Source organism: Mobula hypostoma, chromosome 13 (assembly GCF_963921235.1).
Source record: "Mobula hypostoma chromosome 13, sMobHyp1.1, whole genome shotgun sequence".
NCBI classification, from domain to species: domain Eukaryota; kingdom Metazoa; phylum Chordata; class Chondrichthyes; order Myliobatiformes; family Myliobatidae; genus Mobula; species Mobula hypostoma.
In genome coordinates this window covers 55,484,770-55,511,058 of record NC_086109.1, presented here as the reverse complement: position 1 = coordinate 55,511,058, position 26,289 = coordinate 55,484,770, and the positions used below count along the sequence as shown (strand labels likewise).

The window sequence follows — 26,289 nt, the reverse complement described above, 5'->3', positions numbered from 1 at the left end:
AATCATTCAGAAATCTGATGGTGGAGTGGAAAAGGCTGTTTCTAAAATGTTGAGTGTGTCTTCAGGCTCCTGTAACTTCTCATTGAGAAGAGGACATGTCCTGAACGGTGAGGGTCCTTCATGATGGATACTACCTTGAGGATGTCCTCAGTGCTGGGAAGGCTATGCTCATGATGGAGCTGGCTGAGTTTACAATCCTCTGCAGCCTTTTCTGAACTTGTGCAGTGGCCCCTCCATACCAGGCATTGGTGCAACCAGTCAGAATTCTCTTCGTGGTACATCTGTAGAAATTTGACAAAGCATGCATCCTTGATGTGTGCTAGTGTTGATTGTCAGTGAGGAAATGTTATTTCCAATCCACATTGACTCTAGCCTTGCAGAGAGAGGTACAGAAAGGCCCAGGTTTTGAAACTTTTTACTAATAAGAGAGGATGATGGTGTTGAGCTGTAGTTAATGAACATTAGCTGTTGTTCAGGTGGTTTAAGGCAGAGTGGAGAGCCATTGAGATTGCATCCACTGTAGACCTATTGGTGATAGACACAAGATCTTGCTCAAGAAGGAGTTTATTCTAGCCATGGCCAACCTCTTAAAGTACTTCATCTCATTAGATGTGAGTGCTACTGGGTAATAGTCATTGAGGCTGCTCACCCTGTTCTTCTTGGAAAGTGGTACGATTGATGTCCCTTTGAAGTAGATGGGAATCTCTGACTTCAGTGAGAGATAGAAGGTGTACTTGAACACTCCAGACAGTTGATTGGCACAGGTTTTCAGTGCCTTGCAAGGTACACCATCAAGTCCTGATGCCTTTCAAGGGTTCACATCTTGAAAGATGGTCTGACGTTTCCCTCTATAACAGATCACAGGGTTGCCAGGTGCTGCAAGTATTTGTACAGGTATCAGTTGATTCTCCCTTCCAAAGTGTACATAAAAGGTGTTCAGCTCACCGGGGAGTGAGGCATCATAGTCATTTATAATGTTAGGTTTTGCCTTGTAAGAAATAATGTCCTGCAAGCCCCGCCAGAACTGACATGCATCCTATTCCATCTAACTCATTTTAATTGTTTTTTCACTCGTAAGATAGCCTTCTGTAGGTCTTACCTGTACTTGTAGAGTTCTGGGTCACTGGTCCTAAATGCCACAGATTTAGCCACAGCAGACTGATTTGTGGATTTGACTATTCTGCCCCTGAAAATTTATGAATCTCTATAAGATCTCTCCTCAGCTTCCTGTGTTCCAGAGAGAATTAAACTCAACCTATCTAATCTTTCCTTGTAAGTAATACTTATCTACGTTTTACATAATTACTAGAGATTATGATCAAGGCAAATGAATTGAGAGAGAAATTGTATTACAATAATGGGCCATTGGCTTTGCTGAAGTCACTTTATTAAGGTTTCTACTTGATATCAACTTCACCCTTCCTTAACTATGTCTGACAATGGAAATTACTACTGTTCCCTTAAGGGAATCTGATTACTCACTCATGCAAATAGCATAATCTTTTTTAGCATCTGCCCTACCCACATGTTGGTAGATTGTGGATAGAGTTGCCAGCTGATTTCATTGAACACCAATGTTATTTAAATCAGCAAGTGATTTTTTTAAAAAATTGTCAAACCAACTGCATTGCTGCCTTGATATTTTGTTGTGAACCAAGGCTTGAAGGCTTATGTTCAGATGTAGAGGTTATGCAAAGGTGGGATGAGTAGGTTTTGCTGGGGTTAGCATTATGGGTGTGTATATTGAAAAAAGGTGGTAATTGTGACTCTTGTGGTTTGCTCACCCCAGTTGGTTTTGATTTATAGTCATGCATCACAGAAACATGCCCTTTAGCTCAGCACATCCTTGTCTGTTTAGGTATTTGTATCGCTGCATCTTAAACATAGTAACAGTAGTTCATTCCACCTCACCTTCTGGCAGCACATTTCAAATACCAATCACTGTCTCAGTAAAAGAACTTGCCCCTCAGATTTCCTTTGAAATTCATTTCTCGCTCCTTAAACCTATGCCCACTTGTTATGATTCCCTTAATATGGGGAAAAAAGATTTTGACTTGTCTATTCTTTCTGTGCCTCATAATCTTTTACACATCAAGTGGGTCACCTCCTTCGCTCCAGGGAAGCCTAGTTTATGGAATTTCCTCCCATTACTGAAGTTCTCTAGTCGAGGCAATATCCTGGTGAATCTCCTCTTTACCTTCTCCAGTGCGATTGGATCCTTCCTACTAATGTGGCAACCAGAACCGCATGCAATAATCCAAAAACTGTCAAGCCAGTGTTTTGTACAGTTGCAACATGATGTTCCAACTCTTATATTCTGTGCCCTGACCCATGAAGGCAAGCATACCACATGACACCTTCACTATGTGAGTGTTGTGTATCTGTGTTACAACTTTCAGGAACAATTGAGTTGGACCTCTGGGTATCTGGTGCATATCAGAGGGAGTGTTGGAATGGATTGAAAAGTGGCTGTCTCAGAGAAAACAGTTGGAATAAATGGGTCCTTTTCATAGACTGGAAGGTGGTAATGATGGCAGGAATCAACAAGAAGTTGTTTACTATTTACATTACATCATATTCCTCCCAGTTTATTAAAGTTTTCAAATTTGCAGATAAATACAAAAATAAGCAAAAGGATGTTGCAGTAAGGGTGCTGCTATGATTCTGCAACTCGATACAGATTGAGTGAGTGGGCACATGGAGGTTAATGTAGTGTGAGGTCATGCACTTCGGTAACAGAAATCAAAAAACAGATTATTATGTAATTAGATTTAGAATGCAAGGGAGTGAAGTACAAAGGATCTAATTGTTTTGAATTCATGAGTCAGAAAAAGCTAGCAGGCGGGTCCAACAAAGAAAGCATGTGGCATTTTAGCCTTTGATGGAATGAAAACTAAAAATAGGAATATTTAAAAAAAATTATACAGGGTGTTAATAAGGCTTCATCTTGAATACTATGTACAATTTTAGTCCCCTAACCTAAAAAAAATGGTATTATGAAGGAGACTCACCTGTTCTCCTGAAGTGAGAGGGTGTCCTACCAAGGGAGAACAAATGGTTTAGGCGTTTGGGCTTGTATTCCTTGGTATTTACAAAAATGATAGGTGACCTTATTTAATAAGCTAGCCAATTAAAAGTGATTATCTGGTTATTACCATACTGCTTTTAATGGTATCAGCTACATGCAGATTGGCTGCTGTGTTTCATAAACTACAGCAGTGACCTCACATTTTTAAGAATGATTTCATTTATTGTAGATGGCTTTTCGACATCTGGAGATTATGAAATGCATTATATAAATTCCAGTTTTTTTCTCCTCTTTGTTTTGTGATTAGATATGTTTCATTTTTTAAACACTGTTTCAAAATTCATTCAACCATAGACTTGGGTAAATAAAATAAGAATAGGCAGCTATTTCAGTGTAAGTGGACATTTTAAGCAGATTACCCATGGTAGAGATTAATTTGTTAAACTGAATGAAATGCACGTTAATCATGGAGAAGATATTTCGAAGTGGTAGCCTTATAGAAGTTCATCATCTGTACTTTTGGTTGTAACGTAGAGTTCAAAAGCACATTTTCTGCAATAGCATCGTATTGTGGAAAATAATGTAATTGGCATCTTGTACAAGTAACTTTGCTCATCTTTTTTGATCAAAGGTTACTTTCTCTGTTTTTGTCTTGCTCTTATTTATTCTACCTTATTTATTTTCTTTTTCTTCCTATTATTCTGCTGTTGAATTTTACACTCCATTCCTTGCGGTTGAATTCTACAGTATACTATACTTAAGCTGCTGGTATTGTTATATTTGAAGGCTTCAGTGTTCACTGAATTTCATTTGTGCCGTGAGTTCCCAGTGTAAGTATGAATGTTGAAGAGTGGGTAGGGTGGGTATCAGGTTGCAAGTGTCTGGAGCCTATCTCTCAGATGTGATAGCAGCGATAAAGTTTATGGCTTAAGTTTTAGTTTCTTATTTATTTGTCCTAGATTTAATGGTGATGGAGTGCAGAACTGTTACCTAAAAGACCAACAATACTTAAAAACTTTTTATTGTTTTCCTTTTAAGTTCTTTTCACATTTTTTAGCCTTGTCTATACTATTTGTTTTTCCAAAAACAAGTCCATCCCTGTTTTTGTCATTTTCCTTGCAATTTGTATTTGTTGACACTGACTCATCAAACCCATGATCTCCAACTGGGATATGTGCATCTCCCAGATGCTTTACAAATTACATGACTCTGGTCTTTGACAAATGTAATACTGGAATTTAATCATATAATTTAAACTTCAGTACAGGAACATTTGATGAGCAGGATCTGCTAACAGCAGAGATGAATTTGAGTGAATTCTAAGGGTTCTGAATGTAGAATTAACAATGATAAAATACAGAATTCTTAGCTTTATAAATTAATGAAATATTCTTGATTTTGTACTTAAAGCTTTGTAAATTAGAGGTTAGACTTTACATTGAACATTTTGTTTAGCTCTAGGCACTGTATTTTAGAAATGTTGTGTTTGGAAATGGTACGGACAAAATTTTATCAGCATTGAGCTGAAGATATTGCCCCCGGTTGTTTCCTTTTAGAGCAAAGAAATTCATGTGCTAGGGTGAGGGGATAATATAATTTTGAAACACCTCAATAACAAAGTCGACAGATTTGATAAAGAGGAGCAATTTCCATTGACAAGGAGAGTTGGTAACCAGAATACACATATTTATGATGTTTGGTAATAGAAACCGGGAAATGAGGAGTCTGGGTAGGAGAGGGGGTGGAATTATATTCTGAGTAGTGATTTGGGATGCACTGTTTTCAGAGAGGGAGATGCCACAATATCACATTGTTCATTTTTGGCTTGGTGTTTTCCAATGAAGCTGTGATTGACACCAGTTTAATGTAACACTTAGATTGGAAGTGAAAGATTTGTACTTCACTTGTCTCTGCTGCTAACTTTCTAAAGGATATTTGTATGTACAACCAATCTTTATTTTTGCTTTTAGCAAGAAGTGATGAAGTTTACAGATCTAGAAAAACTCTACCTCTACCTTCAGTTGCCTTCTGGTCCCAGCAATGGAAACAAAAGGTAAAGCCAACATAGATATTCTGTTGCTCTTTATTTACATTTTCAAGGAACTGCATGTTTATAATAGTAATTAATTGTGTAAAGATGAGCAGCAACAAATGTATCAAGTTAATTAAACTTGAAGAGAAATACATGATTTTGTTATAAACATGACAGCATAAAGTTTTGAAGTACCAGTCAAAAGTAGTACACCATTTAATGATTTTGTTTTGTTTGACAAGTAAATGTCACATGGGAACAAAAGGTAAAGCCAACATGGATATTCTATTGCTCTTTATTTAGCTTTTCAAAGAACTACATGTTTATAAATAGTAACTAATTGTGGAAAAAATCAGCAGCAACAAATGCTATCAAGTTAATTAAACACGAAGAAACATAGATGATTTTGTTATAAGCATCACAGCATGAACTTTTGAAATACCAGTCAAAAGTAGTACATCATTTAATCACTTTGTTTTGTTTGACAACTAAATGTCACATGGTCCGAGGCATGTTGGAATAGTACCTTAGAAGCTTAATTTTAGCAGTCTATATTTATCAAGTTATTTTGCTGGATCTACAAGCGAATGACTTAACCTTTTACTGCTCTGCTCATTATGAAAGAAGCTTGTTTATGGAGTTTCATGCTATATGTTAACTTTGCAGTCTATCTGTGAACATTTTTGAAGTGTTGTACACTGAGCCAGTTTCTCGGACAAAGGGGAATTCAGCACGATACCACAGGTTGAAGCACCCTTGGTGTCATTAATTAATAGAAAATTCACTCTAAGTTTCTAACCTTATTCCTGTTGCAGCAGGAAGAAAGGGAAATTATATTAGATGGGAAGCCTTCATGATCTGAGAGTTTGCTTGAAAATAGTATTGAAAATTTTAGAGTGGCTTCCTCTTTGTGGTGCCAGACAGTTCTGGAGACCAAAATGATGGAAGAAAATGTTCATTCTCCACTTGTGTTGTTTGCCCAGGTGACAATATGCATGAGGAGTAATGGGCAGACTGAAGAGGCACATCCTCCTGTTTTATTCTACACCTCATCGCCATGTCAACTTTCTATCAGTTAGCCTGTTGAGCAATTTTATCATAAGCAGTTCATTGCTGGCTTCCTTTTACAAATAATGGAGCTGTAAGTGGCAGTTTGGAAGCCTGTTAGCTTGATTATTTTAAATGGCAAGATACTTACAGTTTGCTGTCCTCCTATAGATCTGGCTTGGCTCCAGGTGGTAGCTAGAATTGAAATGTGTAAGTTGTTAGTCTAAAATAATCATCAGTAACGCAATTTAAGTGGGATTTGTTATATATTTTCCATAATACAACACATCCCATTAAAAGTGGATTTGAGAGAGTTTGATAGGAGGCGTTTTACTACAGGAACAAGAATACTATGGAGCTAGAGGTAATAAATAAACGACCATCACAATTAATCTACAAGAGAACTCAGGAACTATTATTTAATGCAGCTTAGAATGTGAAACTTGTCACATCTAGGTGTCACTGAGGCAAATAATGCTGCATTTGAAGAGGAAGCCAAATACATTTGAAGGAGTATGAATGAGGGATACATTATGTTAGCTGAAGAAAGACTGTATGAGGTTCCAAATAAATTTAATTTGGTCAATTAGTCTATTTCTCTGAGCTGGACAGTTACATATGTAGCAGGAAAGCTAATTGCACATTTTTACACAGATATGAAGCAAGCTTTACTGTAGGTACACCAGATTTATTCTATCAGTTTTCAAAGTTTTCATTGCAGCTGGAAACATTCAGTATAATTTTCCTCTCATTCTTGTTAGAGTTCAAAAATCTTTTTTTTTGTTGCGTTTTCATGTATTTCCAGCAATTTAACTAGCTGCTTAACAATATACTGGCTTTATGGAGCATTATATATATTTACAATAGGTAACTTTTAAAAAAAAATTACCCAATTTTTATTTGGAGCGAGGAAAAAGAAATTAAAATGTTTGAACTATTAACATAACCTTTATTGTCAGAAATGATTGAAATTATATAATGGAAAATTGCCTAATTAATTTATTCATTAGTTAACATCACAAATTACAAAATGATAAATTTACTAGTAATCCTTTGTGTAATAATCCATTAAAACAAGAAAACCTCCACTGTATAGCTTGTTTAATTTTCATGTGACCGGTTAATATTTCTCATTGTTTGCAGCAATCCGAGCTCTTTGTCATCCAGTCGCACCCAACAAATGCATGCATGTAACTGGATCCGAAATCACTTGGAGGACCACCCAGATACTTCACTGCCCAAGCAAGAAGTTTATGATGAATACAAGTAGGTATTGCATTAGAAACCCTAAATAACCATGAAAATTGTATAGCTACAAGCATAATTGAAGCCTGAGTTTTAATTTTTAAATGATTTAATTTTTTTATTTGCAGTATGTGCCATTTTAGCTCTATATAAATGTTCCAAATTTTTAAATAGATCTTGTTTGTAGAAAAAAATAACTAAATTGAGGTAAGTTGAATATTTTGAAATTAACCTGTGCCAATTTGAACTTCCACCTTCTTCTTCAACCTTTATTTCTCTCTGACATTATATTCTTTAACATAATTGATCAGAACCGTAACAACCTATATTCCTGTTTCTTCCTTTTTGGCAAATATAATTTATTTGTTAATCTAATCATGGTTATGAAAGTAGAAATTCAGCTGGTAGGAACTGTTACATTTTGTCACTCAAAAACATAAAACCAATTGAAAGGAGATGTGTGTCCAACTGATTTTTTTTTTTACTTAAAGCGAGGTGCATGCATACGACATGGCAGCATAATAGTGTGTGTCATTCATAGACTTAGAACATATAACCATAGTAAATTAGTTAAGCAAAGAATGCTTATCAAACAATATATTTACAATATTACTCAAATATTACTGATATATTAAATACATAACACTCTCCCTTCTTCGCCATGAACTCTAACTCAATATACAGTGCCTTTCAGCTCCCACAAATATTTTCACATTTTACGATCTCATTTTCTGAATTTACAATACATTGAAGAACGATTTTCTGAGCTAATCTACGAAACATTGGGCATCGTGTCAACTCAAAAGAAAAATTCCAAGATCTGTCAGCAATTAACTAAAAATTAAAAACCAAAATTGTGAGGCTGAAATTCCTTTAATTACTACATTAACTTTCCTTGGGTGAAATAGACAGTATTACCATACCAACTCTCACAATTTGTACAAAATTGGAGGATTACCTGATCTCAATGAATTCATAAGAATAAATATCCCCTTTCTCTGTAAGGTCCAATGGCATGGTAGATGTTCAACAGACCAAATCAAAATGAAGACAAAAGAGCATTCAAAGTAAGTCAGGGAAGGGATAATAGAGAAGCACAAATCTGGGGAAGGGTATAAGGCCATCTCAATGACTCTGAACTATCTTGGCGCTCAGTGCAGTCTACTGTGAAAAAGTGGAAAAAAATTTGAAACCACAGCCACACTGCCTAGGTCAGGCCGTTCCTCTGAACTCAATTGCTGGAGAAGAATGGATATTATAAGAAAGGCTACTGTGATGCCAACAGTCACCCTGATTGAGCTGCAGAAGTCAGTGGCTGCAACTGGAGCTGCAGTTCAAGGCTCCACAATCTCTAAGGCCCTGAACAAAAAGAGTATCTATGGAGAAGTGGTGACAAAATAAAAAGCATCTCCTTACCGGTAAAGACTTTGTAAAGTGTCACTTAGAAGAGACTGTAAAGTTGTGGAAGAAGATCTTGTGGTCGGATGGGACTAAAGTGGAAGTGTAATGCAATGGGGATGCTTTTCATCAGCAGAGACTGGAAATCTGGTCAGAGCTGATGGGAAAATGAATGCTGCTATAAACACGGAGATCCTGGGTAAAAATCTGCTCGCCTCTGCCAGAGATCTTAAACTGGGGATGAATTTAGTCTTTCAGCAGGACAACGACCCAGAACATGCTGCCAGAGCAACCATGAAGTGGTTTCAAATTAAGAAAATTGATGTCCTTGAGTTGTCCAGTCAGAGTCCTGACCTTAACACGATCAATTGCGCATCTTTGGCAAGACCTCAAGATTGCTGTCCATTGCCACTCCCCAATTAAACTAGCACAGCTCAAGCAATTTTGCAAAGAGGAATAAGCAAATCTCTCTCAATCATTAAAAGACTACTGTCTATAATAGCTGCAAGAAGTGCTGAGCAAAGAGCGGTGAATACTTTTGAACTGCTGATTCAAAAATAAAAATTATCAGTGAAATTGATCAAAAATCTCTGGATGTAATACTCATTTATGTGAACCAAGTGTTGGGGGCTGAATATTTGTTCAAGGCATTGTAGAATGCACCTCAATTTATATACATCCACTATATATGTATTATACTAATAAGACATCCAAAACATAGTAAATTTTAAATTATCCCATTCAGGCCTAAAGATTTAATCGCTGCAGAGGATTTCTTACTCTTGTGGGATAACATCTTTCCTGACAAGGAAGGTCACTATGCTTGGCAGGTGAAACTTGTAGCTGTAACTCTTCGTCCTGACAAAGGGTCTCGGCCTGAAACGTTGACTGTACCTCTTCCTGGAGATGCTGCCTGGCCTGCTGCGTTCACCAGCAACTTTGATGTGTGTTGCTTGAATTTCCAGCATCTGCAGAATTCTTCATGTTTTTGTCTTTGCATCTACTTTTACAAACAGCTTTTCGTCTCCCACTTGAAGTTCATGCAATAATCTTAATGCATGCAGAATAGATTCTGGGTCATCTTCTCACAAAAGCTGAATACTTGCAATTTTCCTGAAGCTCCTTGAATTCTCTTCCTGCTTCAAACCAAGCCACATTTTGCAAGTAAATGCCCAATTAACGTATCAGAATCTTTCTCAGATATGCTGCCTACAAAAGCTATTGTGGTTGGACCACTGTTTTCATCATTTTTGCGATTCCTGTGAGCAGCATGTTTCTTCTGGTATCAGTTCCTGGCAATACCTTTCTTAATTCACTTTCAGTTGACTTTATTTCAGGGGATTTGGCATGCAAGTACTAGATGGATTTCTAATCAAGTTGTAGTTGTTTCTGTTAATTATGCTATGCAATGCTGATCCTTCTGCATTTACCATATTCAAGTCCATTGTGGCTTGTTGGTTGTTGTGTTTCACTGTTTCAAATGGCATTCCCTCATGAGTTATCTTTTTGCAGTATATGTTCTGCTTAGATATCTGCAGGCTTCAGTTCAGTATCTTCAAAATGCCATTCAGACGCATTTTGTGGAATGACTGAAACAGCCGAGCCACTCTCAGTTCCATTTTAATTAATTTGCTGGTCACTTCTGGTATAGGTCCTATTGCTTGTCTCGTGAAGAAGATGGCACCAGCAAACAATGCGACCAAGGGTGACATCCTGAAACTATTTCTTTCGCTTATTTTACATCTTTTTCTTCTGCTATTGCTGGAGCCTGTTGTGATATACATTTAGATAGTGTGTTTTCAGACCACTTGAGTGATCTGGCGCTTTGCTGTCTCTGAGAGGGTTCCGTGAGGCCGAGAAGCTTGGAGACAGAGCATGAACACATTATCAAGGCAAGTAGGTGTTCAGTGTCATCTACCAACCTCTTGCTCGCTGCTTCCGAAGGAAGGTACTTGTGTTCGATGCTGTCAAAGGATGATGCCAGAGTTCTGAGTCTTGGGCAAGGTTTAATCAATGAGGCTTGTGGATTGGACTCTGTAGCTCACATTATGATGTGTTTTTGATTTCTGGTCACTTCCTCTTTTGTTGCTATTTTGGGCAATTTTTGATCGGGACTCTGCAGATCACGAACTTTTCAACATAATGGTATAAGGGCTAAGAGTGTTGTAAAAGCAAGCCTGAAGGCTTTGTGTGTCAATGCAAGGAGCATTCGTAACAAGGTGGATGAATTGAATGTGCAGATACTTATTAATGAATATGATATAGTTGGGATCATAGAGACATGGCTCCAGGGTGACCAAGGATGGGAGCTCAACATTCAGGGATATTCAATATTCAGGAGGCATAGACATGAAAGAAAAGAGGTGGGGTGGCATTGCTGGTTAGAGAGGAGATTAATGCAATAGAAAGAAAGGACATTAGCTGGGAGGATGTGGAATTGATATGGGTAGAGCTGCATAACACTAAGTGGCAGAAAACGCTGGTGGGTGTTGTGTACAGGCCACCTAACAATAGTAGTGAGGTTGGGGATGGCATTAAACAGGAAATTAGAAATGGTGCGCAATAAGGGAACAGCAATTATAATGGGTGACTTCAATCTACATATAGATTGGGTGAACCAAATTGGTAAGGGTGCTGAGGAAGAGGATTTCTTGGAATGTATGCGGGATGGTTTTCTGAACCAACATGTTGAGGAACCAACTAGAGAGCAGGCCATTCTAGACTGGGTATTGAGCAATGAGGAAGGGTTAGCTAGCAATCTTGTCATGCGAGGCCCCTTGGGTAAGAGTGACCATAATATGGTGGAATTCTTCATTAAAATGGAGAGTGATACAGTTAATTCAGTAACAAAGGTTCTGAACTTAAAGAAGGGTAACTTTGAAGGTATGAGACGTGAATTAGCTAAGATAGACTGGCAAATGATACTTAAAGGGTTGACGGTAGATATGAAATGGCAAGCATTTAAAGATCACATGGATGAACTACAACAATTGTTCAGCCCAGTTTGGCAAAAGAGTAGACCAGGGAAGGTAGTGCACCCGTGGCTGACAAGGGGAATTAGGGATAGTATCAATTCCAAAGAAGAAACATACAAATTAGCCAGAAAAGGCGGCACACCTGAGGACTGGGAGAAATTCAGAGTCCAGCAGAGGAGGACAAAGGGCTTAATTAGGAAAGGGAAAAAAGATTATGAGAGAAAGCTGGCAGGGAACATAAAAACTGACTGTAAAAGCTTTTATAGATATGTGAAAAGAAAAAGATTGGTTAAGGCAAATGTAGTTACAGTCAGAAACAGGTGAATTGATCATGGGGAGCAAGGACATGGCAGACCAATTGAATAACTATTTTGGTTCTGTCTTCACTAAGGAGGACATAAATAATCTTCCGGAAATAGTAGGGGACTGAGGGTCTAGTGAGATAGAGGAAATGAGGGAAATACATGTTAGTAGGGAAGTGATGTTAGGTAAATTGAAGGGATTAAAGGCAGATAAATCCCCAGGGCCAGATGGTCTGCATCCCAGAGTGCTTAAGGAAGTAGCTCAAGAAATAGTGGATGCATTAGTGATAATTTTTCAAAACTCTTTAGATTCTGGACTAGTTCCTGAGGATTGGAGGGTGGCTAATGTAACCCCACTTTTTAAAAAAGGAGGGAGAGAGAAACTGGGGAATTATGGACCGGTAAGCCTGGCATTGGTGGTGGGGAAAATGCTAGAGTCAGTTATCAGAGATGTGATAACAGCACATTTGGAAAGCGGTGAAATCATCGGACAAAGTCAGCATGGATTTGTGAAAGGAAAATCATGTCTGACGAATCTCATAGAATTTTTTGAGGATGTAACTAATAGAGTAGATGGGGTGAACCAGTGGATGTGGTATATTTGGATTTTCAAAAGGCTTTTGACAAGTTCCCATGCAGGAGATTAGTGTGTAAACTTAAAGCACACGATATTGGGGGTATGGTATTGATGTGGATAGAGAATTGGGTGGCAGACAGGAAGCAAAGAGTGGGAATAAACGGGACCTTTTCAGAATGGCAGGCCGTGACTAGTGGGGTACTGCAAGGCTCAGTGCTGGGACCCCAGTTGTTTACAATATATATTAATGACTTAGATGAGGGAATTAAATGCAGCATCTCCAAGTTTGCGGATGACACGAAGCTGGGCGGCAGTGTTAGCTGTGAGGAGGATGCTAAGAGGATGCAGGGTGACTTGGATAGGTTAGGTGAGTGGGCAAATTCATGGCAGATGCAATTTAATGTGGATAAATGTGAGGTTATCCACTTTGGTGGCAAAAACAGGAAAACAGATTATTATTTGAATGGTGGCCGATTAGGAAAAGGGGAGGTGCAATGAGGCCTGGGTGTCATTATACACCAGTCGTTGAAAGTGGGCATGCAGGTACAGCAGGCGGTGAAAAAGGCGAATGGTATGCTGGCGTTCATAGCAAGAGGATTCGAGTACAGGAGCAGGGAGGTACTACTGCAGTTGTACAAGGCCATGGTGAGACCACACCTGGAGTATTGTGTGCAGCTTTGGTCCCCTAATCTGAGGAAAGACATCCTTGCCATAGAGGGAGTACAAAGAAGGTTCACCAGATTGATTCCTGGGATGGCAGGACTTTCATATGATGAAAGACTGGATCGACTAGGCTTATACTCGTTGGAATTTAGAAGATTGAGCGGGGATCTTATTGAAACATATAAAGTCCTAAAGGAATTGGACAGGCTAGATGCAGGAAGATTGTTCCCGATGTTTGGGAAGTCCAGAACGAGGGGTCACAGTTTGAGGATAAAAGGGAAGCCTTTTAGGACTGAGATTAGGAAAAACTACTTCACACAGAGAGTGGTGAATCTGTGAAATTCTCTGCCACAGGAAACAGTTGAGGCCAGTTCATTGGCGATATTTAAGAGGGAGTTAGATATGGCCCTTGTGGCTAAAGGGATCGGGAGTCTGGAGAGAAGGCAGGTACAAGGTTCTGAGTTGGATGATCAGCTATGATCATACTGAATGGTGGTGCAGGCTCGAGGGGCCGAATGGCCTACTCCTGCGCCTATTTTCTAGGTTTCTATGAACTGAACTGAAATGGGTATGTCTGGACTCTTTTCCATTTTGCATTTTATATTCTGTGTTTTTGCTCTTTTGTTGCCATTTGTGCAATTTTTTTTGTTGGGAGGGGAGTGGATTGATGTTTTTCTTTGAAGGGGTTCCGTGGTTTTCTTTGTTCTGTGGTTGTGTGTGGGGAAGACAGCTCAGGGTTGCATATTGCATACATACTTTGATAATAAATATACTTTGAGTCTTTGGATGGTAGTTTTCAGTTTGTAAATCTCAAGGCTAACTGGTCCTATGTGACTCGCATCATTATCAGATTTCACATCAACAGCATGCAGATTAGTGCTGTTTCTGAAACTACAGTTTGACTTTTTAACTTTTTCTCTTCCCTGTGCAGTCCATTTTTGCCTGCCTGACATGCTTTTTTGAATGTGTCCTACACTGTTGCATTTTCTGGAAGTTTTGCTTTTAAATCTGCATTAGTCTGGTGTATGTGAGTCCCTACCACAATGATAACACAATTTGGTTGGCCAAGCATGTTTCTGTTTAGACGTTACAGTTTTGTTCATGCACACTTTCATCCTGACTGCAACCTAGTTGCATCTCTGGCTGTTGTTTACATTGATAGCTATTTCAACTGCTGTATTAAATGTGAATGTTGCTTCAGTAGGGTACTATTTTTGATTGCTTTCTTGTGAGGTTTTACAAACTAAACAATCTCTCAGTGCATCATTTACCCTTTCGTTGAACTGACAATGCTCGGAAAATCTCTTCAATTCAGCCATGTAAGCTTTTGATTTCCTTTTGATTTCACTTATGAAACTTAAAGCTTTCTGCAATCAACACTGGTCTCAGTTCTAAGTATTCATGCATTACTTTCATGATATCTGCAAAGCTCATTTCAGCTGGTGTGGTTGGAGCAGTCAAACTTCTAAGCAAACTTTCAATCCAATGCACTCAGCAAAACTGGCAGTTATTGGCTATTTCATTTGCTTCAAAATACCGCTCAATCTGTTCAAGGTAGGTGTGTCTGTGTCTGAAGGTAGATGAATTTGTTAATGGCTATCTGTCCACTTACAGCAATGTTTTGTGAAATTATTTAAATAATTAGTAAAATATAAAATTTAGAATATAGAAGGTGACAATTGTCAAAAAAAAAGTTCTCCTTGCTCCATAACACTGCAGGTCATGGCTCTTCAAGTATTGTTTAAATTTAATTAGATTTTTATCTGTTCTGCCCTTTCAGCACCCTACCACTCTCTGGGTGATGGATAAAATCTTCATTTCCCCTCTCCTCCCTCTGCCAGCTGCCTTAAATCTGCACTCTGATTTTTTGTCCAAACTGATGAAGAAAGTATTTGGCTGATAAACTGATGAAGGAAGCTTTTTGCTGCAGATGAGGGGGTGATTTGGAGGTCTTTAGTTTTATTTATTTTCTTTTTCATGCTGGTTGGTGGGGGGAGGAGTTGATGTCTATTCTTTCATCACCCATGGTCTTTCTGTATTAAATGACTATCTGGAGTAGACAAATATCAACGTAGTATTATACATGCATACTTTAACAATAACATGAAACTTTGAAGTAGGTAATTCCTACTATTCTATCTAAGCCATTTATTTTTTAATCTCCTGCCCTCAGCCTCATTTCCAATGAAAATAACCTCTGCCAATCTCTCTTTTAGTCCCTGCTGCAATTATCCACTAAAGGCACCGTCTTCGAATATCTCTGTTCCTTCTCTTGTGTCATCATATTTGTTCTGTAACATGACCTCTGCCATATTATTTATTTATTTAAACAGCAACAACAGTACCTAACGAATTGATAATAGTTGTAAAAACTTTTGTGCAAGGTCTTTTGATTACCACTTGCACTCGACTGGAGAACATTGCAATGAATGGTTTCAATAAGGACTTTATTAATCACAAGATTTGCAGGCATTCTTTTGATGTGATAACTTTTGAGGTTTAAAATTTTTGGTCATTAAACATGGGAAAGACTTGTCCAGAAGTGCCTAAAGCGCAACTATAAATTGTTCAAATGAAATGGTTCCAGCTGCATTGTATCTGCTAAGTAGCATTGTAACTGATTGGCTGCAAGTTATTTAGCAAGTTTATTTAGAGTCCTTGTTGCACAAAGAGCCATTGCTGTTTCTATTCATGAAAGAATCCTAGAATGTCAGTGTTTGTTCAGTATAGTCTGGTATTTAGTTATAATAACAATGATACTGGAGCTCAGGGCAGCAATTTGAACTTAATTAATTTTGCTCTAATTTCAATGGGGAGAATCTGGGTGATGATGGCTTTATTTGACCCACAAGATCCTGTTTGGAGTACAATCTAAGTACAAGAACACAATTTGTTTTGGTGGATGTTTGGTTTAGTTTGTAGAACTGAAATTTTATTTGTCACCTTGCATCAAAGGTGGTGACGAATCAGCAGAGAGGAGGGAGAGGCTGAGTGGTACCATAACAATGACCTCTCGCTCAGTGTCAGCAAGACCAAAGAGCTGGCTGTTGATTTCAGGAGGAGGGAGCTGGAGGTCCATGAGTCAGTCATCATCAGGGATCAGAAGTGGAGAGGGCCAGCAACTTCAAATTCCTTGGTGCTCTCATTTCATAGGATCTGTTCTGAGCCCGGCACGTCAGTGCAATTACAAAGAAAGTTTGGCAGTGCCACTGCTTCTTTAGAAGTTGGTGAAGATTTGGCATGACATCTAAAACTTTGACAAACTTCTATCGATGTGTAGTGAAGAGTATATTGACTGGTAACTTCACAGTCTGGTATGGAAACACTAATGCCCTTGAATAGAAAATACTACTACAAGCAGTAGATACAATCCTCCCCACCACTGAGTGTGCCTACATGGAGCGCTGTCGCAGGAAACCAGCATCCATCATCAAGGATCCCTACCATCCAGGCCATGCTCTTTTCTCATTGCTGCCATCAAGCAGAAGGTACAAGAGCCTCAGGATTCCTATACCTCAACCATCAGGCTCTTGAACCAGAGGGGATAACTTCACTCTCACCCCATCACTAAACTGTTCTCACTGAACTGGACTCACTTTCAAGGACTTTTCATCTCATGTTCATATTCATGTTCATATTTGCAACTATTTATATTTATTTATTATTTTCTGTTTTGTATTTGCACAGCTTGTTGACTTTTGCACATTGGTTGTTTGTCCTGTTGGGTGTGGTCTTTTCATTGATCCTATTCTGATTCTTGGATTTACTATGCATGCCTGCAAGAGAATGTCAGGGTTGTATTTGGTGACATGTATATACTTCGTTAATAAATTTACTTTGAACTTTGCATTTCTTTAACTGATAAGAGTTTGAGTATTTGTCTTCACAGATATAGAAAGTGAACATTGGTATTTTCTGCTAATGTCAGGACCATTTTGTGCCAAAATGCAATGGATTTTTCTAATATAGTGAAAGCAGCTACCTGGATGCAACTTCATCAACTTATCTTGCTTTGATAACTGATTGTAAATTAAAATGTAAAATATTCCCAAATGTTATATATTGTCATAACCCCCAAATAACCGTAGAAGGGTGTCTGATAACTACGATGGTCATCAAGAACATTTAAATATCTATGTTAAATGTAATTTTAAAAGGTCCCTTTGTTGAGGCAAATGGAATTTGAAATTATATGTATTCATATAATTATCATAACTGCCCACATTATGTTCCTGATTTTTAATTTTTTTCCCATTGTCTTTCTGTTTATGTATTCTCGGTTGAGAGAATAAAGGCTATCACATGTTAATCTGTTCTGTTAACGTCCTTCGACTGCTGGCATTAGTGAACATGATAGTTAATACGTTGGTTGCACATGCAAATTGGTTAATAACCTACATAGGTTAATAATCAGGTGCAACATATCATGGTCTTAGATGACACGTTTTAGCAATTCATTGGCTGTTAAATGCTTGAGGGTATTTCATGTGCACAAAATGTACTATGGTAAAACATCTATGATCTGGTATGCTTGGAACTTGGTTGGAACTCTCGTGCTTGGAACTAAGAGATTATTCTCAGAGATTACTCTCCCTGCATTCCGCAGGGATCGCTCCCTACACAACTCCCTTGTCCATTCGTCCCCCCCATCCCTCCCCACTGATCTCCCTCCTGGCACTTATCCGTGTAAGCGGAACAAGTGCTACACATGCCCTTACACTTCCTCCCTTACCACCATTCAGGGCCCCAAACAGTCCTTCCAGGTGAGGCATCACTTCACCTGTGAGTCGACTGGGGTGATATACTGCGTCCGGTGCTCCCGATGTGGCCTTTTATATATTGGTGAGACCCGACGCAGACTGGGAGACCGCTTTGCTGAACATCTACGCTCTGTCCGCCAGAGAAAGCAGGATCTCCCAGTGGCCACACATTTTAATTCCACATCCCATTCCCATTCTGACATGTCTATCCACGGCCTCCTCTACTGTAAAGATGAAGCCACACTCAGGTTGGAGGAACAACACCTTATATTCCGTCTGGGTAGCCTCCAACCTGATGGCATGAACATTGACTTCTCTAACTTCCGCTAGGCCCCACCTCCCCCTCGTACCCCATCTGTTACTCATTTTTATGCACACATTCTTTCTCTCACTCTCCTTTTTCTCCCTCTGTCCCTCTGAATATACCTCTTGCCCATCCTCTGGGTCACCCCCCCCCCGTCTTTCTTCCCGGACCTCCTGTCCCATGATCCTCTCGTATCCCCTTTTGCCTATCACCTGTCCAGCTCTCGGCTCTATCCCTCCCCCTCCTGTCTTCTCCTATCATTTTGCATCTCCCCCTCCCCCTCCAGCTTTCAAATCCCTTACTCACTCTTCCTTCAGTTAGTCCTGACGAAGGGTCTCGGCCTGAAACGTCGACTGCGCCTCTTCCTATAGATGCTGCTTGGCCTGCTGCGTTCACCAGCAACTTTGATGTGTGTTGCTTGATTATTCTCATTGTTGAATGGTAGTTCCTATTAATAATCAAAGCATTTTTAAATTTCCTTTTTAGATATTACACTCTTAAAATAAATTTCACTGAATCCAGTAAGTTTAAAGGGAGCTTGGGAAGGTGGACACTGGTCAGTTTGGAGAGAATGTGGGATCTGGGCCCAGCAGGGTTAGAATGTACTGTTACATCTTTATCTGGTGATGCCAAGCAGTCAAGATTTCCAAATGGTCAAATACAATTTTTTTTTGTATGAACTTCAAGTTTATTCTTACCCGTTGAAGAATTAATGGTTGGAATTCAGATATGGGCATTTAACAAGGCTTTGCCTAGAGGCAGAATGTAATGTTATTTAAAATAAATGTGTTAAACGTGGTGTTTGGATGTTGGTAAATTTTAGGAACTAAAATTTTGTTCTAAAGAAAAATGAAATAGGCTGCATTGACCAGATAACCTTCTTACAGCTTTTCTTCATGGTTACCCTGGTTTCATCCTATCAGAGATGTCTCCCCTCCCTGACCCTCTCTGCTTCTTTTGCCTCCTTCAGCCTGGAAACATGAGCTGTTTCTCTTCCTGCAGATGCTGCTCACCTGATGACTATTTCTAGCATTTCTTGTTTTTATTTTGTATTATTTTCGTACTATTTTAATCTGCAGTTCCTTCGATGTGTACTTAGACTGTAATTAAGACCAAGTTATCAAACGTGTACATTTCACCATTTGTATATGCTGAACATTCACATTGTTCTATAATTGATAATAAAGTACAAACTAGTAACAAGACATTAATTATAATATTCTAAAGTCTTCTGCTTTCCTTTCTAATCCTGAAAAAGAGTCTCAGCCCGAAGCGTCAAACGTTTATTTGTTTCCGTAGGTACTACCTGACTTGCGAAGTTCCTTCAGCATTTTGTGTGTTGCTCTGGATTTCCAGCATCTACAGAATCTCTTGTGTTTATTATTTGTAGCCACATTAGATTTGGGCAAGACAAAGCAGATTGCAGTATAATAAAAGGCTGATATCCAACACTCTTGAGACCTTTTGGTAGTGTTGTACAAGCAGATTTTCTGGAGTATTGGGTGTCACTGCTATTATATTCAAGCACACTTTTATTTCACTTCTTTAACATGTAGTGTAATTTTTCCAGTGAACCCAGCTAGGTGAAAGACAGGAAAAGTACATGCACTGCAGACTCTGATTCTGGCTATTTGAATTGGTTTTGTTGTGAATGATGGATAATCAGCACCAGTGAAACATGCCTTGCTTTACTTTGTGTTTTGCTTCTCCTAATTGTTATGTGTGTTGTGAATAAGTGAGTCCAAGTTTACCAAATTGTGTGACTCTATGGTACTTTAGTAAAGAACTCTCATTTTATTTTTTCCTGTAAAATTAATAAATTAAATATATTGTAAACTAGTTTTTAAGAATTTCATTACACATCTAGTACTTTAAATTTGGAGATGACAATGTGTTAGTATGAATTATGTTAAATTTTTACATTATTTCATCATTGAGGACTTTTTTAAACATTCTAACTTTCTTATATGGTTTGCATTTAAGAAATGTTCAAGTGGTCTTTCACATCAGTTAACTTTTCTATTTCTCATTAACGTGCTCGTGAATCAGCTTTAATGCTGATCACTTTCAAAAGAAAATCATGGAATTAATAATTTTCCCTTTAAGATCACTGGCTTTTAATTTAAGTAATGTTTTGATGTATTTTCTGCACTTGAGTTATAATGCAACAAATGATACTTAAATTTGAGGACTGCTTGAATTAATGGCCAGATAGTGGATTTTGTATTAAAATTGAGTGGGCAAAATCTTGAGTAAAAACAAAACTGGACACCTGTCACTTCAATATTTCTGCAGTTAGCTCTTGTTAAAGTGAAATGCTTGCTATGTTACAGACTTCCATTTTCCTTTATTTAAAAGGAAGACAGTAAATGCTGGAAGTCAGTTTTTTTTTGTTCTAACTTGAATGCAATAGTACAAGTGAACAAAAATTGGTGTGGCTGTTTGAACTGTAATGAGCCAGCAACTAATATCAGCAAATTTCACTTGTTAGATCTCATGCATTGCAGTTGGAGCTGAAGTCCACTGTTGTATCTGGAAGCAAGTTCAGTCCCTACTGCCTTAATGACACATTGCTTTTGGTGACATGTTTCCAAAACTACCTAAAGCAAAATGTAACCTATTAAAAACAATTGCTTGGTCCTTTTGATGCAAGAGGTCTCTTTTCATTTTAATGTTTTTCTTTAGACTGTGAATTATATTTCATTCTGGTGGTGTGTTTCAGTGTGTTTATATTATTTGCCATGGTTGCTTATGAATCAATGAGCATGGCTTATAATGAGTTTAAGCCTTTTGTTTTAAAAAAGGGAACGACAATTCATGAGTCTGTTATTGACTTCTTGGGTGTTTTTGCCTGAGCCACACAGAGGAGTAGCAATTACTGAAGAGGGAAAGTTATTTAATAATATCTGAAGGAGTAAGAAAGCAGGTTCTAAGATTGTACTGTAACGAAATAATCCTTTTTTGTTTTCCAGAGGTTATTGCGACAATCTTGGATATAACTCTTTAAGTGCAGCTGATTTTGGAAAGATCATGAAGAATGTCTTTCCAAACATGAAGGCCCGGCGTCTAGGCACAAGAGGCAAATCTAAATATCCTTTATTGTTGCTTTGAAGTTTTAAAATGCATTGTTCATTTTGATTTGCAATGTCTTCATATAGATAAACTTTTATAAAGGAAAGACACTTTTGAATATAGTAATTATTTTATCACAAGTAGCACCTACAATAACATTCATCTAGGATTAAACTCTGATATTGGAGTATTTTACTTACTTGCAGTTTTATTAAATGCAGATCATTTATCTAAACAGACTTTTTCTTTCAATCTAATCAGTTGTACATCAGGTATAAGCTGTTTTAAATGTAGGTGCTTATTTCCTACCATGTTAATATAAAATTTAATTTGTACTAAATTTGCAAATGAAGTTGGTAAACCATAGGACACTACGGCATAGTATGGTACAAAAATGTGCTAACCTTTTAACCTGTTCTAAGATCAATTTATCCCTTCCCTCTACATTGTTTTGTCATCCATGTGCCTTTCTTAGAGCATCTTAAATGCCTCTAATGTATCTGTCTCTAGCACCTCCCCTGCACTCATCACTCTCTGTGTAAAGGACTTACCTCTGACATCTTTCCTCCAGTCACCTTAAAATTATGCCCACCCTTCCTCCCTCCCCTTCCCCCCCCCCCCAGTATTAGCCACTTCCACCCTGGGGAAAAAGTCATTACTTGATAGAGATGTACTTGGATTAATTCTAACTTTAGGAATTGATTCTTTCACACAAAATGTGTCATAATAGGTTACGCATGGGGTAAGGGGAACTAGCGGGAGCACAGATATCCCTGCTACCTCAAATGATCATTAAGTAATGTAAGTGTGTGCATGTATGTATCTGTTTCGGTGCCTCCTCAAAACCAGTTAGTTTTAATTGGCTTTTGGCATCCATAGTTGCAGCTTTGAAAAACTAATCTAAACTAAATTCCTGCAGGTAACCTCATCAGCCTTGGAACAGTGAGGTTACATCTTGTGTGCAAATGGACAAGAAGAGCACAATGATGCTAAATGCTCTCACAATACAATACATAAAATTTAAGAGGTTTGATTTAGCAATCCTCTCTTTGAATTCGACTAAGTGTTATTAACAAAATTTTATCATTGAATATGGTATCCTTGCCAGGTTTCTATATCCATTTACAGTTATGTAAAGGGGTTGGTACTGTAGGCTTAGCATTTATATCTAAAGATGCATATCACTGTTGTGTTGGACAATAAAATGAGCCTTTGAATCTTTGAATTGCAATTGCTAGTCAAATTCACTCTAAGATTGTGTCATATCAAAATCCTGTCTGAACAGAGCTGTATGAGATGAACCTAAGAAATTTTGGCACGTTTCTTAATAGGTTGCTACTTTTTATTAAAGACTAGTAAGCCATTTGTGGAAAACAGATTACTGTTCTTTTGATATTGATAATGGAAAAAATTAACATCATGCATTTGCGTTTAAATTTGGGTATGTCTGAAGAATGAGGCACAAAATTAGATTCTTAAAAGCAGAAGAGTTGAAGTACTTTGATTGGGATTCATAAAAATACAGTTGCAAGAAGAGGTTTGTGAACCCTTTGCAATTAACCTGCCTTTCTGCATTAATTACTCATAAAATGTGGTCTAATCTTAGACAAGCACAATCTGCCTTCTGCCTTCAGCTCAATGGAGTACTACACAAATTTTGTGGCTGCCTTTAATTCCTCCTTTTCCCCAGTTTAAACTTTGAATTTTTAACTTTTATTTGTCGGATCTTGGAGGGGAATAGTTGTCATTATGGCACACTCATTAAGAAGTGGAAAGCAGCTTTCTGAATCCAGCAATGGAACGGGAAAAACTTTGAAAGAAAAATCAGAAGATATGCCTGTCTGGGCTGAGCGTTTAGACTGTGCGTTGATGGCTCTTGACAAGAAAATAGACGATAACACTTCTGTGAAGTCGTTCTGACAGATTTTTCAGTTTGTAGAGGAAAATATTATTTCCTTGAATACTAAGCTTAAAGAGTTGAAGCATCAGACAGCGGATATTTCAGCTTGGTTGTAACAGGCTCAACGCAGGATAATCGATTTGGAAGCAAAGTCTCGTCAGAATAACATTCGAATTGTTGGACCGAAGGAAGGATCTGAGAGTGGGAATTTATTGGATTTTTTTGCTAATTTGTTTCAATCGCTGTTTCCGGATATTCTACCTCAGCCTCCCGCTGTTGAAAGAGCACAGAATTTTCACTTCGATATCTCAAGATTCAACTAAATCACAGGCAATTTTGGTCAGTTTTCTTAGTCTTAAAGTTAAATACCAAATCATAAAATGTGCAAGGAAACAGTTTTTAAATTTAACGACTCCGAGATTCATTTTTATGAAGACTATCCACGGGAAGTTATGGAACAGCGGATCAAATTTGTTCCAGCTATGAAGATAGCCCATGCTAAGAGTTTATTCCTATCACTTCGTTATCCAGCCAGGTTAAAGTTATTTCCTAAAGATTCGACTCCATGTGTTTTTTTGGATCCCCAAGTGGCATTGGACTATGTTAATTCTATTTTGGAGGTGGCCGAGGTGTGAATGGTATTAGGTCTGCTGAATAATTTTCCAAGAGAAAACAGGCTTTGAAGATTTCTGATATGTTGAAGATATCCTTTGATTGATGGACTATTTAAAGAATAAGTGAACTTCTTGATTTGACTGATGGATGACTTTTCTGAAGTCTGTTTGGTATACTGAGTGAATTAACACAACGGATAGATTGTTAACTGGTTTGATTATCTGTTTTTATTTTTTCCTTTTCATTAATTGATAGTTTTTATAGTTTATATAGACTTTTTCTTATATATATATATATATTAGAGAGAGAGAGCGAAGTGCTTAGTGAATAGATTATTAGTTTTAGTTTTTCTATCAAAACAGTGCTTTTTCATCAGGCAGTAAGTCAAAGGGATAATGGCGCCGTTGTTTTTCGTTAGAGATTATATTGTTTAGGTTTAATTTTATTGCTTTGATGTCTCTGGAGATTGTTTTTGCATTCCCTAGTTTACTTTTAATGATTAAGTATAAACATTTTTTTTCTCTGTCGGGCTGTCGTATCTTAGGGCTGTGTTTTTTTTGTAAAGGGGGGGAATTAAGGAAAACTTTTAAAATCACTATCTAAATTGAGCAGCTCGCGGAGTTCTGTTTCTGTTTTCTTTTTCTATGGGGATGCATTCTGGCTTATTTTTTCTTTTTGCTGGATTTCTATCTTTTGGGATGGTGGGAGGATTGGGGGTAGTTTTGAATTATAGGTCTTATTGTTGGATTAATTTGATTTTTTCCAGTTTTTTTCTCTTCTCATATTTTTTCCCATTACGGAGTTCTGGAGCATGCGTGTTATCTTTATGGTTATACTCTTCACTGCCATTTTTGATTAGCCCGCATTGGTATGTGTGTATTTTCGTGGTAAAAAATACATTTTATGGCAGTTAAACAGATAAACGTTATTAGTTGGAACGTACGTGGCTGGAATCACCCTATTAAGCGAAAGAAGACACTTAAAATTATTAATAGATTCCAGCCCGATATAATTTTTGCTCAAGAAACGCATATCAGAACAGGCAATCAAAATAGATTTTTTAAAACGTGGAAGGGCCTTCAATATCATGCCACTTGTCAAAATAAAACATCTATTTTTATATCTGTTTTTATTAAATCCAGTATTTTTTTATCTAAGAAGATATCGTGTCAGATGGTAGATTTATGGTAGATTTTTAATTGTCAGAGGAACAATTTGTAATAGAAAAATTGTCTTGGTTAATCTATATAGACCTAATGTAGATGATACTTTTTTAAAAAAATGTATTTGGTTTATTGCCAGATTTAAATGAATATTTGTTATTAATGGGTGGTGATTTTAACTGTTGTTTAAATCCTTTGATTGACAAAGTTCAACTAATCAGCAACTTCCGAGTTGTTCAGCATCACTTATTAATTTTTTTAATTGATTATGGTTTGATCAAAATCTGGAGAAATTTACGTCCTAATGATAGAGATTATTCTTTTTATTCACATGTCCATTAAAAAAAATCGAGAATTGATTATTTTATAGCTGATTTCCGATTTTTATCCAAAGTCCAGAAATGTGAATATGACGCTATCGCTGTTTCGGATCATGCGCCTTTAAGCTTAGGTTTTGAATTGAATGATGTCGGTATTGTAAATTTGCCTTGGCGTTTTCCAGAAAATTTATTACAAAGTTCGGACTTTGTCAAATTTATTGAGACTCAGATAAAAGATTTTTTTTCTCTTTTAATAGTACGGGAGATGTGTCGAAATTGATTATACAGGATACACTTAAAGCATATTTGCGAGGTCAGATAATCTCCTATTTGGCTCAGTTTAAGAAACAGACAAAAATAGAGTTAGATAGGATTTCAAAACAAATTAAAGAGGGATAATATTTATGCAGTCTCTCCTAACATGGATTTATTTAAACAAAGGGTTGAACTTCAATCACAATTTAATTTACTATTAACTTATCCTATTGAAAGAAATTTGCTTAAATTAACAAGTCAATTTTATGTTTGGAGATAAAAATAATAAGCTATTAGCATCCTAATTAAAGGCAGATGGAGCTAAAAGACAAATTTTAAAAATTTGTAAGGGAGATGGTAGTTTAGCTTGTAATTATGAAGACATTAATAAAATTTTTCAAGACTTTTACAGTGAACTCTGTAAATCTCAGTTTCCAGCTGATCCTTCTAAAATGAATGCCTTTTTACAAAAGATTGATTTTCCTAGAATATCTGTTGAAGATCAACAAACTTTTGATACTCCTATTACTGAAAAGCAAATTCAGAAAGCTATTCTTTCAACGCAATCTGGTAAAGCTCCTGGATTGGATGGTTTTTCTGTAGGATTTTATATTAAAAAAAATTGAAGAATTG

The 26,289-nt window shown here is 37.4% G+C and overlaps 1 protein-coding gene across 2 annotated transcripts in view; it reads left to right on the top strand.

The window, feature by feature from the left end:
- Positions 1-26,289, top strand: part of LOC134355599 (DNA-binding protein RFX7-like) — a 104,684-nt gene that overhangs the window by 50,594 nt on the left and 27,801 nt on the right. For both annotated transcript variants that reach the window (XM_063065712.1, XM_063065713.1), the window contains exons 3-5: positions 4,999-5,081; positions 7,251-7,373; positions 21,304-21,424. In XM_063065712.1, coding sequence (XP_062921782.1) covers positions 4,999-5,081; positions 7,251-7,373; positions 21,304-21,424 — 327 coding nt within the window. The remainder of the gene's footprint in view (positions 1-4,998; positions 5,082-7,250; positions 7,374-21,303; positions 21,425-26,289) is intronic.